This window comes from Bufo gargarizans, chromosome 1 (assembly GCF_014858855.1).
Source record: "Bufo gargarizans isolate SCDJY-AF-19 chromosome 1, ASM1485885v1, whole genome shotgun sequence".
Lineage (NCBI taxonomy): Eukaryota > Metazoa > Chordata > Amphibia > Anura > Bufonidae > Bufo > Bufo gargarizans.
This window is the reverse complement of record NC_058080.1, coordinates 71,529,531-71,545,925: the sequence shown is the minus strand read 5'-3', so window position 1 is coordinate 71,545,925 and position 16,395 is coordinate 71,529,531. Positions and strand designations below refer to the sequence as shown.

Below are 16,395 nucleotides of genomic sequence, written 5' to 3'. Positions count from 1 at the left end.
GTAGCCCAAAGCAACCAATCAGATACCACCTTTCATTTTGGACAGCTCCTTTGGAAAATGAAAGGGGGAATCTGATTGGTTGCTATGGCCAACTAAGCCAGTTCTACGTTACACCAGTTTGATAAACGACCCCCTAAGTGTCTGAAAGCTTCGGCAGGCTGTTCCTGTTCTCTGGAACCAGCATTGCTGGACACTGCCTGAATGCCCACAGGCCCCTTTATGTACAATGGGAACTGACAGAGATCTTGCTGCAACCCGGCAAATATGCAGAGACTAAAACCGCTGCGCTTTGAGCTCTCAAATGCTAGTGTGAAGCTAGCCTAAATCCACCAATGTGACCTTCTCACATGTATCTATGATGCATCAGAAGATCCTTGTGATATCTTGGTTCCTAGCATCTCATTTGGCCTGAATAACGTGGTTGGCCACTTTATGTAAGCTCTGTTATAAAAATGAGGGGGCAGGAAAATAATAAATTCTGCAGTCTTTTTATTTATTCTGAGGCATGAAGGAGAATCACCAGGTGAGTTGGACAGGCATGTGATAAAACTCATCTATGAATGACAACTCTTGAACTGACGGTAAAGCTTATGCACATATATAGTGCTATATATTTGTATTCGCGAATAGTGTTGAATATTCTAATCGCAAATTTATCGCGAATATATTACATTGCTGATTTTCGCAATCAAGTAAACTATGATGAGATCACGAATTTGCGAATTTATGGCGAATATTTGGTCAAAAATTCACGAAATATTGCGAATTCGAATATTGCCTATGCCGCTCATCACTAGAAAACAGTCCTACAAAAAAAAAAAGTAATAATCCAAATCCAGTCTGAATGTATTTCTTTAACATACTTACCGAAATATTGCACAGAAACAAGACAATAGTAATATTTTTGAGCACTGTTTTCTTCAACCTTGCATATGAATTTCGAGGTATATCATTAGGTGACATAGCGTGCAGTTGCATGGCATTGTGGTGCTCGAGGTTGTGAATCTTCATCTTGTCTCCTTTATCAGTCCTAAAATCTGTACTTTCAATAGGGAAGCTGATTTCGCCTGACGTCACAGATATTTCCATGGGTGGCATCTTGGTATGATGCTTGTCTTTTCGGTTTATGTGTGAAATGATGAAGAGGTTTTGAAAGTATTTCTCTAGTATCACTAGTATGCAGTAAGGTAGATTGTACCAGGTGAAGGTGGGGTGACTCTCAGCGAATATTGTTGCAATGATGGAACCCCATGACATGATCCAAGATCCAATGGCAGAACCGACCAGTAGGTCTTCATCCAGTTTTACAGCTGGGCTTTTCTCTTTCATTGTTAGGTTTTTATCCAGTTTATATAGCACAAGGCCAATCATTGATATTATGCACATGAAGCCCAGGACTATGATTGAGTAAAAGTAGAAAACACTCAGAGCAGACTCGCTTTTGTTCTTCGAGCGTCCGATATTTAATAGATATATTGCCACTGTAGCAATTGTTGCAGCCAGCACGCTGAGTCCTAAAAGGGTGCCAGGGACCACCCCTCCAAAAGTAAGCTTTGATCTATGATGACTATGTCCAAGTTTGTTCCCTATATTCTTCCACAGTACATAGAGCATAGCTGAGGCTAAAATCTGATATTCAATGTAGAATGGGTATATGTAATAGATTCCTTTTTGGAAACTGTCACACAGACTATTGGTGCAGTTACAGTCTAGATGGTTTCCGTCTGTAAGATAAAAGAAAATAAAAAAGTTCATTCCTGATCTTGCCCACTCGTTCAGTTGTATTTACATCAATTACTACGATATTTGCTGATAACTGGCCAGATATTCTACCCAAGTAAATGGGACCCCAATGTGATGTAGGTCAGTTATTCTTCAAAAAAGAAAAAAAAAAATCTCATACTTCATCAATTTTTTTTAATTTTTTTTAGGAGAGGTAATTTGCATACCCTTTCTCTATACACCAGCTGGATCTCTTCAATGAGAACCAGTGCCCCCCTAGCTATAGGGGAAGCAGCTGCTTTGGGGCCTGAACTCAGAAGAGGGCCCCAAAGCAGATGCTTCCCCCATTGTACAGGGGATCAGACCCCCAAAAGTTGAAGTCCCAGAGTGGGACAAAAAATAAAGTTTTACAAAAAAATGAAGTTTCAAGTAAAAAAAAAAAAGCGTTTTTTCCCCAAAATAAAGTAAAAAAAAAAATAGAAAAAAGACATATTAGGTATCACCACGTCCGTATCGACTGGCTCTATGGAGACACTAAAGCATGATTTTTTTTTGTTAAAAAAATGCTATTATTGTGTAAAACTTTAATACATTTTTAAAAAGTATACATATTGGGTATTTCCGCATCCGTAAGAACCTGGATGAACACCGTTAAAAAAAAAAAAAGTGTGTCAAAAGGGCCAAAAATATTGAGTTTTGTTTGGGTGTTAACCCTTGCTTTGTAACTGGAAAAAATTTATTCAAATAGAAAATCTGCCCAAAAAGTTACATTTTGAAATGTTATCTCTATTTTCCATTAATTCTTGTGGAACACCTAAAGGGTTAACAAAGTTTGTAAAATCCATTTTGAATACCTTGAGGGGTGTAGTTTCTAAAATGGAGCCATTTTTGGGTCGTTCTATTATGTAAGCCTCACAAAGTGACTTCAGACCTGAATTGGTCCTTAAAAAGTAGATTTTGGAAATTTTCTGAAACATTTCAAGATTTGCTTCTAAAACCTCTAAGCCTTCTAACGGCCCAAATTTTTTTCAAAATTTTGGGTAAATTTGGTATTTTTTTATAAATAAAAATGAAATATTTTGACTCAAATTTAACACTGTCATTAAGTACAATATGTGACGAGAAAACAATCTCAGAATGGCTTGAATAAGTAAAAGCGTTTTCAAGTTATTACAATATAAAGTGACATGTCAGATTTGCAGAAAATGGCCTGGTCCTAAGATTAAAAATGGCAGGGTCCTGAAGGGGTTAATAGTAGGATGGAGGATTCCTGTTCGCCACTGATTCACGTGCAACTTCCTTTTCATTTTCTTAAAAGAAAATCTGCAGCCCCTGGTGCACAATACAAAATAAAGCACACTGCTAGGGTACTAGCTAATAGGCACGTAAGGTTGAATACACTTCTTCAAAGTTTTTAAAGTAAAAACATTTATAAAAAAATTTAAAAAGTAAACTTTGCTGACAAAAACACTTCATTAAAATTATTCAACTGTTTTGTGCATACAAAAACAGCTCCTAAGTGTCTATGGATACAGACTACAAACAAACCCTTGTCTAGTCTGAAAATCTAGTCTTCCCCTTCCATCTGCTCCCCTTTATTGCCCACCTACACCCAGTAGAACAGGCTGAGGTGTGCTCCTGAACCCTACTGCAAAATTTATGGTAAACTCCTTTCCTACCATGTGCCATTTTTATCACCAGCATCTTTTTATGTGGTAGATGGAGCTTTGGACCCCCTCGGACACCAGGGCCCAGATGGAACTGTTACCTTTACACTGTCTATAAATACACCTCTAAGTAGAGGGGCAGATTAAAGGGTATCCGTCACCTGATTTTGGATCATATGCACAGGAGTCCTCTCCATTATGTTAGAACAGCTCAACAGTCCAGACTATGGGGGTCATTTACTATTCTGAAATACGCCTAAATTAGGCGTATTTCAGGCGCAGATGTAACCTTTGTGCCGTTATCTGCGACTTCGCCCCGCTCACGCCAGGTCTAAAATTGTGGGTGGGGAAGGGGACAGGCTGCCAGGCCCATCTCATTTACCATTTTCTACGCCTGTTTTAGGTGTAGAAAACGGTGTAAATGTAAGACAGCTTCAGAACCCCTTCATAACTTCAGCGGATCCACCGCCAGTATTAAGAGCGGGTCTAAAATGCCGTTCTTAATAAATGTACCCCTATGTATTTCAGTGCAGCTCTGAGTACTGACAGCGGGGGAATCAGGGGCAGTAGGGAAATAATAATTGTGATCTGGGCTACATGTATTACTGTCGATAATGATCTAAAGTCGGGGTGAAAGATTTGCTTTAAAAGTATAGAGAAGAAACTGATTTCTTTATTTCAGGGTGTGATAATCCTGCATACAGTAGGTGTCCATCACCAAACTAGGATACAACATGTAAGAACGTTAGGAGATTCCTCTGGTTTAAAATGGAAGAGATAGTAATGTCAATCTGACAGAATTAGAACTTACGTAAGGTTATGTTTAGAAAGCCGAGTGATGTCAGTCTACCCATGTGCTCCTCCAGCTGGTGGTCAGATTCAGTCGCCACTGCACTGGCCCAGAGGAGCAAATTTGTATACACAGAATGGATTAAGCCAAACCTAAAATAGAACAAAAAGAGAACAATAACAATAACTATGGCTGCTCTAGATCTGAAGACAAATATTCACACGCTATGTGGATTAACATTCCCTCTACTGTAAATAAGAAAAAGATTAGAGGTCACTGAGGAGTTCTATAGTCATATAAGAGCACAAGATGACATGTATACAGAGCCCTCTCAAGTGCCCAGGGCGGTCTCTCAATCCTCGGAGCCCCAGGCAGGCACCTCCTAAACGGCTGATAACTCCGCCCTCTGTGCGCCTCTGCCCGCCCGTTTACTCCCCTCCCCCTTTCCACTGCGGCTATGCGGTCCAAATCGTAGCGGGCGCATGCGCAGTAGGTATTGCGATGCCCTGCCAGGAGCGGGCATCGCATTGCGCATGCGCACGCTACGATTTGGACCGCATAGCCGCAGTGGAAAGGGACAGGGGAGGGGAGTAAACGGGCGGGCAGAGGCGCACGGAGGGCGGAGTTATCAGCCATTTAGGAGGTGCCTGCCTGGGGCTCCGAGGATTGAGAGACCGCCCTGGGCACTTGAGAGGGCTCAGAACATAATCTTATAACTTCATTTTCGGCAAAAAGAAAATTCCGTTTTCTAAAAGGTACAGTTTTTATGTTCTGGGTGGATCACATAACCCTATTTTAACGGTCTAACATGCTAAAATGTGGTGACAGACTCCCTTTAATCATTTCTTTCCTTTAGATAATAATTACAATGCTGGCTGCCTGCAGCCACCCAGCCACCACTAGGGGGAGCTCAGTGAATGGGAATGTATATAGTTATCATTGACTGCAATGGAAGCTGTAATAAACTTTTTACATTGAGCTCCCGCTAGTGACGGCTGCATGAAAAGAGAAGAGAGAGTTTAGCCTCAACTCCATCCCCCCTAGCAGTCATGTGGTATGCCTCTATTGAAGGTATGCCACTGAGCTGAGGTGTGTAGTAGGTTGGCCTGTAGCAGTCTGTATTCAGAACTATCTGTAAAGAATAAATCAAGGCAACTGGACTTACTGTAGATTTCTTGAAAACATTTCACTCGTTCTTTCAACGAGCTTTCTCAATTCTGAGTTGAATCGAGAAAGCTCGTTGGAAGAACGAGTGAAACGTTTTCAAGAAATCTACAGTAAGTCCAGTTGCCTTGATTTATTCTTTACAGATATACCATGACCTGGATAAATGAGAACCTTCACAGATGTATTCAGAACTGTACTGTATAACACATACTGCAGCTGCTTATGAACCTCTTGTTAAAGAAAGAAGGAACTGTACATGTCAGGAGGAGGCAAAAAAAACTATCTGCCACATACTGTTGCAGAAAATGGTAAGTTGCACCTATGTAGTGCCGCCTGTCTGCATATAATCGTCGTGACATCAGAATATCATGTTACTACACATACAGTTGCAAGAAAAAGTATGTGAACCCTTTGGAATGATATGGATTTCTGCACAAATTGGTCATAAAATGTGATCTTCATCTAAGGCCTCTTTCACACTTGCGTTGTCCGGATCCGGCGTGTACTCCACTTGCCGGAATTACACGCCGGATCCGGAAAAACGCAAGTGTACTGAAAGCATTTGAAGACGGATCCGTCTTCAAAATGCTTTCAGTGTTACTATGGCAGCCAGGACGCTATTAAAGTCCTGGTTGCCATAGTAGGAGCGGGGAGAATGACGTCAGAGCGCCCCATGCGCATGGATGACGTGCCATGCGATCACGTCATCCATGCGCGTGGGGCGCCCTGACGTCACTCTGGAGCGCCCCGGGAGCCGCATGGACGGTAAGTATGCTGCTCCCCCGCTCCCCACTACACTTTACCATGGCTGCCAGGACTTTAGCGTCCCGGCAGCCATGGTAACCATTCAGAAAAAGCTAAACGTCAGATCCGGCAATGCGCCGAAACGACGTTTAGCTTAAGGCCGGATCCGAATCAATGCCTTTCAATGGGCATTAATTCCGGATCCGGCCTTGCGGCAAGTCTTCAGGATTTTTGGCCGGAGCAAAAAGCGCAGAATGCTGCGGTATTTTCTCCGGCCAAAAAACGTTCCGTTCCGGAACTGAAGACGTCCTGATGCATCCTGAACGGATTTCTCTCCATTCAGAATGCATTAGGATAAAACTGATCAGGATTCTTCCGGCATAGAGCCCCGACGACGGAACTCTATGCCGGAAGAAAAGAACGCAAGTGTGAAAGAGCCCTAAGTCACAACAATAGACAATCACAGTCTGCTTAAACTAATAACACACAAAGAATTAAATGTTACCATGTTTTTATTGAACACACCATGTAAACATTCACAGTGCAGGTGGAAAAAGTATGTGAACCCCTGGACTAATGACATCTCCAAGAGCTAATTTTATAACTTAATAAATCAATTTTTACTGTAAAAAAAAACATTTCCCAAACTCGGGTTTGGTTCCAAGGTAACTTTGTCGCATCGATAAAACATCCAAAGTCGATTCGCATAATACTTCGTTTGAATTCTGTACGAAGCGAGCCCATGCATTCTAATAGTGTATGGAGCGCTCGCTTCGTACAGAATTCAAACAAAGTATTATGCGAATCAACTTTGGATGTTTTATCGAAGTCGATTCGCTCATCCCTAATTAAAACTATAGCTTGCCCTGCAAAAAATAAGGCCTCATACAGGTATATTGATGAAAAACAAAAAAGTTATAGCTGTTGGAATACCACTTTGAAAAAATGTGCGTGGTCACTAAGGGGTTAAGCTTTATCTCATTATTTCTGACATTTACAACAACTCTACCGCCCATGCACAGCATAGCTAAACCCCAAGGACTGCTATTCACTGAATTGCTTTATTTTTCATGTCACTTCTCACCGGAGAATGTATAGCTTACAGCCCCTTATATCGCGTTACAACGACATTGTCTGGCTCTTTTCAGCAAACAGGTCCTGGATTATTATGAGAAAGACTCATGTTTCGTGTTTCTTCTCTATCCCTATTCTTGATTCATGGAACAAAGGATTACGCAAAGTATGCAACCATTCGAGGAACCTACAATTTAAGATTATACACACTGATTGCAATTAATTGGTAGCAACAGCATAGACAATGGCTGCATTATCACATCCCGGAACATGAAAACAAGACAGACAGAGAACAGAAGTTCAAAGTAATGTAGAAAGGTTACGGACAAGGCGTGTCAAGATAGATATGGAATAGTTTATGGAATAGCTTGTGGTACGCTGCAGTTGTAGCTTCCTCTTCCCCCCCTCTATGAGCATGAAAAAAAGGCCCCAATATTGGTATTTTTCACCTACTTTCCTGATATACATGACTATTTTACTGCTGCAGGTGTGGCTCAGGCCCTTCTGGGATGTGTTGCAGCCAAACGTCACTGCTCAACCAGCCTGTCCGCCCATGCTGGTCTCCCTGACACTTTAGTTCCTAGTCCAAGACCTTTCTGTTTCAGAAATCTTCCACGAATGGTAAAGCTTAAACCAATGGTTTGCACTGCTCCTTCCACTGGGGTGCTTGCTGACAAGTATGACAAATCTCATACCTCTCAACTTTGCAAACGAACAAAGAGGGACACATTGTGCGGTCTAGGCCACACCTCTAACTCCACCCAAAACATAACTATACGCCCAATCCCACCCAGTCACCGTAATGCCCCCACATAGTAATTATTCCTCCTTTATGCCACCGCACAGTATTTATGCCCACATTGTGTCTTCACAGAATTATGCCCAGCTGTGCCCACAGTAATATACCCAGCTGTGCCCCCAGCAAATATGCCCACATTGTGCCCCCAGTATTATGCCCAGCTGTTCCCCAAGTAATATGCCAAGCTGTACCCCCCGGTAATATGCCCTCATTGTGACCCCCCAGTAATATCCCTACATTGTGCCCCTATTTCTAGCAGCAGGACATCAGCTGCTCTAGTCTCTGAAGGAGGCAGAGCCAAGACTGACTGCCGGCCAGACCCGCCCCCCGCACAGACCAGAGGTGTGAAGAGTCGGCAGGGGGGAGGGATGATGAAGCAGGGAGCCGATGCCGGCTCTCTACTTCATCATAATACAGGCAACTGTCTCTGCTTCCTATAAAAGCAGAGACAGCTGCAAGAATGCGAGACATACCTCCCTCGCCCGGGACCGCGGGACAGCCACTGCAATGCGGGACTGTCCTGCCGGATCCGGGACAGTTGCGAGGTATGAAATCTGTACTCTTTGGAAACAAGATAGAAAGCTATGTGGAACAGTAAATGGCTAGAGGAGGACACTAGGGTTAAACGAACCCGAACTGTAAAGTTCGAGTTCGTACCGAACTTTGATTTTTTTGACCCTGGACCCAAAGCCGAACATTTCAGTAAAAGTTCGGGTTCGTTGTTCGGTGATTTAATGGAGCTTTGTGAAAGGATGCAGGGCAGCCAATCGACAAGCGTTTAACTCGTGTGCCCTTAGAAGCCATCACAGCCATGCCTACTAAAGGCACACATCACTCTGCTGTGCTTAGTGTAGGGAGATGATTCTGCTGCTGTGAGGGAGAGAATAGGAAAGAATCTATCTGTTATCAGAACTTGTTAACTCTGCGATCTACAGCAATTTTTTTTTTTTTTTGTGGGTGCAATGCAACATTTTTGTACCCTGCCCTGAGCACAGTGACACAGAAAATAAGTTTTATCCGTCTGTTAGTTATGTGGGCGTCGGCGGCCATTTTGTGCAAGTGCAGTGCACCAGCACTGCATATGTGCCAGGGGAAATCATTTAATCCTGTTCTTTTAGTTCAGTGGGCAACATATACCCATTTTTTAAGTGCACCTGCACTGCATATGTGCCAGGGGAAGGGAAAATAATATAGGGAATCCGTCTGTGAGTTCAGGGACCCAGGGGGTGACATTCACATTTTTTCTGTAAAGTACCCCTGTGCTGCATATGTGAGTGTAATCAATTCAGTAAATCTGTTAGATTCTGAGGGGACAAATTATACTTTTTTGGGGTAAAAAGTATATTTGCGACCTGCACTGCATTTGTGAAAGAAAATCCATCTGTTTCACTGTGGGTGAAAAAAATCATTATTTTTTTTTAGCCATAAAGTACCTTTGCGGCCTGCTCTGAATTTCTAGCAGTCCAATAAAACCGTTAAATACTGCTGTTATACTGTCGGTTGGAAAAAACCCTCACTTTTTGTGCTAGATAGTACATTTGCGGCCTGCGCTGCATTTCTGAGAGTCCAATAAAACCAGTCAATACTGCTGTTACATTGTAGCCTGACATAAACCATCTGTTAGTTTGATGGGTGAACGCAAAGAATGAGGAGAGCGTCAAATAAGGGACGTGGTTGTGCTGGTGGAGCTCCTGTTGCAGGGAGAGGACGTGGTCGATCTGTGCCAGCTACATGCACAAGTGATATACCTTCCTCAGGTGCGAGTAGGCGACAGAACCTGCACCGTTATTTGGTAGGCCCGAATGCCGCTCTGCGAATGGTGAGGCCAGAACAAGTACAGGCGATAGTAGATTGGGTGGCTGACAGTGCCTCCAGTTCCTTCACATTGTCTCCCACCCAGTCCCCTGCTGAAAGACCACAGTTGGCACCTGCAGCCGATGTCCATCAGTCTTTCACCTCACCCCCTTGCAAATCAGCCAAGCAGTCTGAGCCCCAAGTCATGGAGCAGTCTCTTCTGCTTTTTGATGACTCTGCTAGCAGGGTTTCCCAGTGCCAGCCACATAGCCCTGCCCCAGAAGTGGAAGAGATGATGCCCAACCACTTATGTTCCATTGGTGGGAGACATGAACCCAGTTTTGCCGTGAATAAACCCCTGCTCTGCATAGGTGACAGGGACTTAAATTTCTAAAAATCGTCTGTTACATTCTTGGGTGACATTTTACCATTTTTGCCGTATACAAACCCCTGCTCTGCATTGCTGACAGGGAACTAAATTTAGTAAAAACGGCTGTTACTCATCGGAAGACGGACGAGTACAACGAGCTGCTGATGGCATTCCCACTTGATGGTTTTTGAGGCTCACCAATGGTTTACATTTTGTGGTGAACCATCTGTATTCACTCTGTGAAGTCTTCTCTTGATTGTTGACTTTGACACACATACACCTACCTCCTGGAGAGTGTTCTTGATCTGGCCAACTGTTGTGAAGGGTGTTTTCTTCACCAGGGGAAGAATTCTTTGGTCATCCACCACAGTTGTTTTCCGTGGTCTTCCGGGTCTTTTGGTGTTGCTGAGCTCACAAATGCGTTCCTTCTTTTTAAGAATGTTCCAAATGGTTGTTTTGGCCACGCCAAATGTTTTTGCTATCTCTCTGATGTTTTTTTTTTTTTTTTTTTTTCAGCCTAATGATTGCTTGCTTTACTGATCGTGACAGCTCTTTGAATCTCATCTTGAGAGTTGACTGCAACAGATTCCAAATGCAAATAGCACACTTCAAATGAACTCTGGACCTTTTATCTGCTCATTGTAATTGGGATAATGAGGGTATAACACACACCTGGCCATGGCACAGCTGAGAAGCCAATTGTCCCATTACTTTTGGTCATTTAACAAGTGGGAGGCACATGTGCAAACTGTTGTAATTCCTACACCGTTCACCTGATTTGGAGGTAAATACCCTCAAATTAAAGCTGACAGTCTGCAGTTAAAGCACATCTTGTTTGTTTTATTTCAAATCCATTGTGAGGGTGTATAGAGACAAAAATGTTAGAATTGTGTCGATGTCCCAATATTTATGGACCTGACTGTAGCTGACACAGAACCCTGGCCCGTGAAGAGCACTGATCCAAAGTTTTCGCCATATAATGTGTTAACTCCAAAACTATACAAACCAAAAAAGACAAGGTGGCATTAGCAGGAGGTGCTCAAACCCACATGCAGTCGTGCATATATATAGGGGAGCAAATCCTGCACTTGTGGCCCATTGCTAATGGCGATCCCCAGCAAAATGCATACGGTGGAGGATGCCCGCGGCGAACCACAAGTACCACAATAGACATCTCACACAAGGTAACAAGTGCGGATGTAATAATCAATATAACAATATAACAAAACAACAACAAATACAGGTGCACTCTGCGGTCTCACTAAACCCTCAAACAGATTTTAAAATTGAGAGATTAGTCAACATGTCCTACGGTGTAGAACATGTCTAAGCCCGGGCACCACATCAAGGTTTCTCAAGTAGCCCGGGACCTAACGCTCTCCTACCTGCGCCGTATGGGCGATACCAGAAGCCAGTGGGCAAATTACAGGAGCAAGAGGCCGACTCACAAACAGCTCACCAGTTACCTCCAGCATGTAACCATGCCTCTTGCTCCTGTAATTTGCCCACTGGCTTCTGGTATCGCCCATACGGCGCAGGTAGGAGAGCGTTAGGTCCCGGGCTACTTGAGAAACCTTGACGTGGTGCCCGGGCTTAGACATGTTCTACACCGTAGGACATGTTGACTAATCTCTCAATTTTAAAATCTGTTTGAGGGTTTAGTGAGACCGCAGAGTGCACCTGTATTTGTTGTTGTTTTGTAACTCCAAAACTACCACACCAAAAAGCAGATACTGGTGGAATATCAGAGGGACTGACCACCCACTTCCAGACCTTTTGAGATCCACTCTTTCCTAATTTATTAATCATTTATTAATGATCCCGTAGAAGGCTTGCATAGTAAAATATCAATTTTCGCAGGTGACACTAAACTGTGTAAAGTAATTAACTCTGAAGAGGACAGTATACTACTACAGAGGGATCTGGATAGATTGGAGGCTTGGACAGATAAGTGGCACATGAGGTTTAACACTGACAAATGTAAAGTTATGCACATGGGAAGGAATAATGCAAGTCACTCGTACATACTAAATGGTAAAACACTCGGTAACACTGACATGGAAAAGGATCTAGGAATTTTAATAAACAGCAAACTAAGCTGCAAAAAACAGTGTCAGGCAGCTTCTGCCAAGGTCAATAAGATAATGGGTTGCATCAAACGGGGCATAGATGCCCATGATGAGAACATAGTCCTACCACTTTACAAATCGATAGTCAGACCACACATGGAGTACTGTGTACAGTTCTGGGCTCCTGTGAACAAGGCAGACATAGTGTTAGGGTGGTAGTGTCAATTGAGGCTCACCTGAGTCAGAGGACACCCGAGCTGGAAGTATGGAGTCCAGTGGCAAAGGCCCGCAGAAGCAGGAGGCAGGTAGCGTGGTCGATCAGTCCGGGTCGGCAGCAGAGAGGGCAGCGAAGTAACAGCAGGAGTAGACGGAGGCGTGGTCGGTGGTAAGCAGTGAGTCAATGCAGGTGGCAAATCAGCGAGGTCAAAACGGTCCGGGTTGGCAACGAGGGTAAAACAGCAATAGTGGTGGAGGAGCAGAGAGGAAGCTTGCTACAGGCTTGGAGGCACAATAACCAGCAAAGGGCTGGGTTCAAGGGCTGGGTTTTATAGGGAAGTAGCAGGTGCAAGAGATTGGAATAATCAGCAGGTCAAGGTAAGGACAAGAGAGGTAGTTAGAAGTTAGCAGTTAGCAAGAGAATAGTCCAAGGAGAGACGGTAGCCTAGTGGGTAGAGCTACCGCCTGGGACATGACTGGCCACGGGTTCGAGTCCTGACAGTACTCCCCCCCCCCTTCCAAGGTGACCTCCGGGCACCGCAGGGGAAGGTTTGTCTGGGTGACAAAATGTTCTCCTCCGGTTCCCAGGAGTTGTCTTCTGGAGGATAGCCTTTCCAGGAAATCAAGTATTGGATTCAAGGATCTCCCGGTGGAGTCTGGAGTCAAGGATCTTAGAGACAATGTACGCCTCTTCGCCTTGTACCCTTACTGGTGGTGGGGGGGAGGATGGCGGCCAGGGAAGGTGTTCTCTACAAACGGCTTGAGAAGAGAGCAATGGAAGACTGGGTGCACCCTGATGGAATGTGGGAGGTCCAGTCGGAAGGTGACTTCATTAATCCGACCAGAGATCCGGAAAGGCCCCAAGTATTTTTGGCCCAGTTTCTGAGCAGGTACCTTCAGTCTTAGGTTTCTTGTGGAGAGCCACACTTGATCTCCTATCTGAAAGTCCGGAGCGGGTCTACGATGTTTGTCTGTCGCCCGCTTAAAGCGTCTCTGAGCCTCAAGGAGATTATTGGAAATGTTCTCTTGTGCCTCTTGTAAATTTGCCAGGCGTTCGGCCACAGCTGGAAGCGTGGAGGTGATGGGCAGGCGTGGGATGAAAGCTGGATGCAGGCCAGTGTTGGCGTAGAAAGGACTGTAATGAGTGGAACTGTGTTCCGCATTATTGTAGGAAAACTCGGCCGTAGGAAGGTGGTCCAACCAGTCATCCTGCAAATAAGTGATGAAACAACGTAGGTACTGCTCGAGGGTCTGGTTCGTTCTCTCTGTCTGCCCATTAGACTGGGGATGGAAGGCGGAGGACAGGTTTACCGTGATCCCAAGGGCCAGGCAGAAGTCTTTCCAGAATTTAGAGGTGAATTGCACTCCTCGGTCAGAGACCACATCATCCGGAACCCCGTGTAACCTAAAGATTTCACGCAATACCAGGTCAGCCGTCTGTTTGGCGGTGGGTAGGCCCTTGCAGGGGATGAAATGCGCCATCTTGGTAAGGCGGTCCACGACAACCAAGATGGTGTTCATCCCTTTTGAAGGGGGTAGGTCAACTACAAAGTCCATAGAAATTGAACCCCAAGGGCGGGAGGGGATGGGGAGTGGTCGCAGCAGCCCCACGGGTGAAGAGCGGGGAGTCTTGTTGCGGGCACAGACCGTGCATGAGGAGACAAACCTTTTAGTATCTTCCTTATATGACGGCCACCAGAAGGAGCGGGACAGGAGTTCCTGGGTCTTTCTTGTACCTGGATGGCCAGCCAACTTGGTATCGTGGTTATATTTTAGTACCTCGAGCCGTGCCATTTCTGGTACGTACAGTTGTCGATCCAGGTATACCCAGAAGCCACCCTTGAGGGTGAGGTTGACATCTTCTGCTGGGTGGGTGAGGAAGGGGTCCTTTTCATAAGCCTTCTTGATTGACCCCAGAAGTTCCTTTGGGTAAGTAGCTCCCAAGACCTTTTTCTCGGGTAGAATGCTGGCTTGGCCCTTGTTGTCCTGTGAAGGTTCAGAGAACATCCTGGAAAGGGCATCTGCTTTGCCATTCTTCGACCCCGGGCGATATGTGATAATGAAATTGAATCGAGGAAAAAAAAAGGCTCCATCTGGCTTGTCTGGCGGAAAGCCTCTTGGCAGAACGGATGAATTCGAGGTTTCGGTGGTCAGTAAACACAGTTATGGGATTGATGGCCCCCTCCAATAGATGTCTCCACTCCGAGAAGGCATCTTTGATTGCCAGCAATTCCTTATTCCCGATGTCATAGTTCCTTTCTGCGGGGGACATTTGGCGAGAGAAGAAGGCGCAAGGGTGTAAAAGCATCTTTTCTCCCGTACGTTGTGATAGGACAGCGCCTACTGCGGTGTCGGAAGCGTCCACTTCGACTGTGAATGGCAGTTCGGGATTAGGATGGATCAGAATTGGAGCACACGTGAAGAGGGATTTGAGCTTGGTGAAGGCTTCCTGTGCTTCGGGTGTCCAGGAAAAGGGCACAGTCTTTTTGGTTAACTGGGTAATTGGAGTAACGATTTTTGAGAAGTTCCGAATGAATTTTCGGTAAAAGTTGGCGAAGCCGACAAACCTCTGTATTTCCTTTTCATTCTTAGGGGGGGGCCAATCTATTACAGCCTGAATTTTCTGAGGATCCATACTCAGCCCTTCCGGGGAGATGATGTAACCGAGAAACTGGGTGGTGGTCTGTTCGAACTCGCATTTCTCGAGCTTGATGTAAAGAGACTGCTCGCGGAGTCTTTGTAACACCCTGCGGACATGTTCGCGATGTTGTTCGAGATTTTCCGAGAAAATTAAAATATCATCCAGGTATACCACTACGAACAGATCTAGCATGTCCCTAAGGACGTCATTAATGAAATGTTGGAAAGTGGCTGGAGCATTGCAAAGTCCGAAGGGCATAACTAGGTATTCAAAATGTCCGTATCGTGTGCGAAAGGCGGTCTTCCATTTATCCCCGGGGCGAATGCGAACCAGATTATAGGCCCCTCGAAGATCGAGCTTCGTAAACACCTTCGCTGCCCGGAGTCTCTCGAGAAGTTCCGAAATCAGGGGGAGAGGGTAACGTTTTTTTACCGTAACATCATTCAGCTTGCGGTAGTCAATGCAAGGGCGTAGAGAGGAGTCTTTTTTCTCCACGAAGAAGAAGGGTGCTCCCGCAGGGGAGGTGGAGGGTCGAATGAAGCCCTTCTTTAGGTCCTCGTCCAAGTAGTCCTTCAGGGCCTTGAGTTCAGGCTCCGAGAGGGAGTAGATGCTGCCGAAGGGTATTTCAGCCCCAGGTAATAATTCAATTGGGCAGTCGTATGGTCGATGCGGGGGCAGCTTGTCTGCGTTTTTTTTGTCGCAGACATCCTGAAACTCGCTATATTGTGGAGGCAACAGCTCCTTGACAGTTGGTTCCGAGATGAAAGATTCTTTGGGCATTGGGGAAGCAGGTTCATGCAGACAGTTCGAAGAGCAGAACTCGGATGTGAACTGTAGACAGCGGGTTTCCCAGTCCACTGACGGGTTGTGAGTGGCTAACCACGGGATGCCCAAGATCACCGGAAACTTGGGGGAGGCAATCAAAGAGAAGTGGATCGTCTCGTGGTCGTCGGTTTTAATGTGGAGCTGTAAATCTGCGGTCTGATGTGTAACTGGTCCCGAGGAGAGTGGAGACCCATCCACCGTTTCCAGATCGATGGGGGCTGTCTTGGTTACAAGCGGAATGTTGTTCTCGTGAGCAAAAGTTAGATCCATAAAATTGTCGCCAGCTCCGGAGTCGAGCATTGCAGAACAGAGAAGTCGTCGATCCCCGATGGTAATGACAATTGGAATGGTGAAGTGGGACCCGGTGGCTGCTAACTCAGTTGTCTCTGCCGTCACCGGTGGGGTTGCGGCCTACCGCTGCTCTCGCAGTTTAGTGACGGCAATGGTTCTGCGGGATTTGTTGGGGCATTTGATGGCAATGTGCCCTGGCTCCCCACAGTAGAGGCAGAGGCCTTCG

General features: G+C 45.2%; 1 protein-coding gene across 1 annotated transcript in view; it reads right to left on the bottom strand.

Moving 5' to 3' along the window:
• Nucleotides 1–399: 399 nt before the first annotated feature.
• Nucleotides 400–16,395, bottom strand: part of LOC122924561 (proton channel OTOP1-like) — a 73,991-nt gene continuing 57,995 nt past the window's right edge. The window contains exons 7-9 of the mRNA XM_044275789.1: nt 4,201–4,331; nt 868–1,724; nt 400–441 (exon numbers count right to left, since the gene is read on the bottom strand). Of these exons, the coding sequence (XP_044131724.1) occupies nt 400–441; nt 868–1,724; nt 4,201–4,331 (1,030 nt within the window). The remainder of the gene's footprint in view (nt 442–867; nt 1,725–4,200; nt 4,332–16,395) is intronic.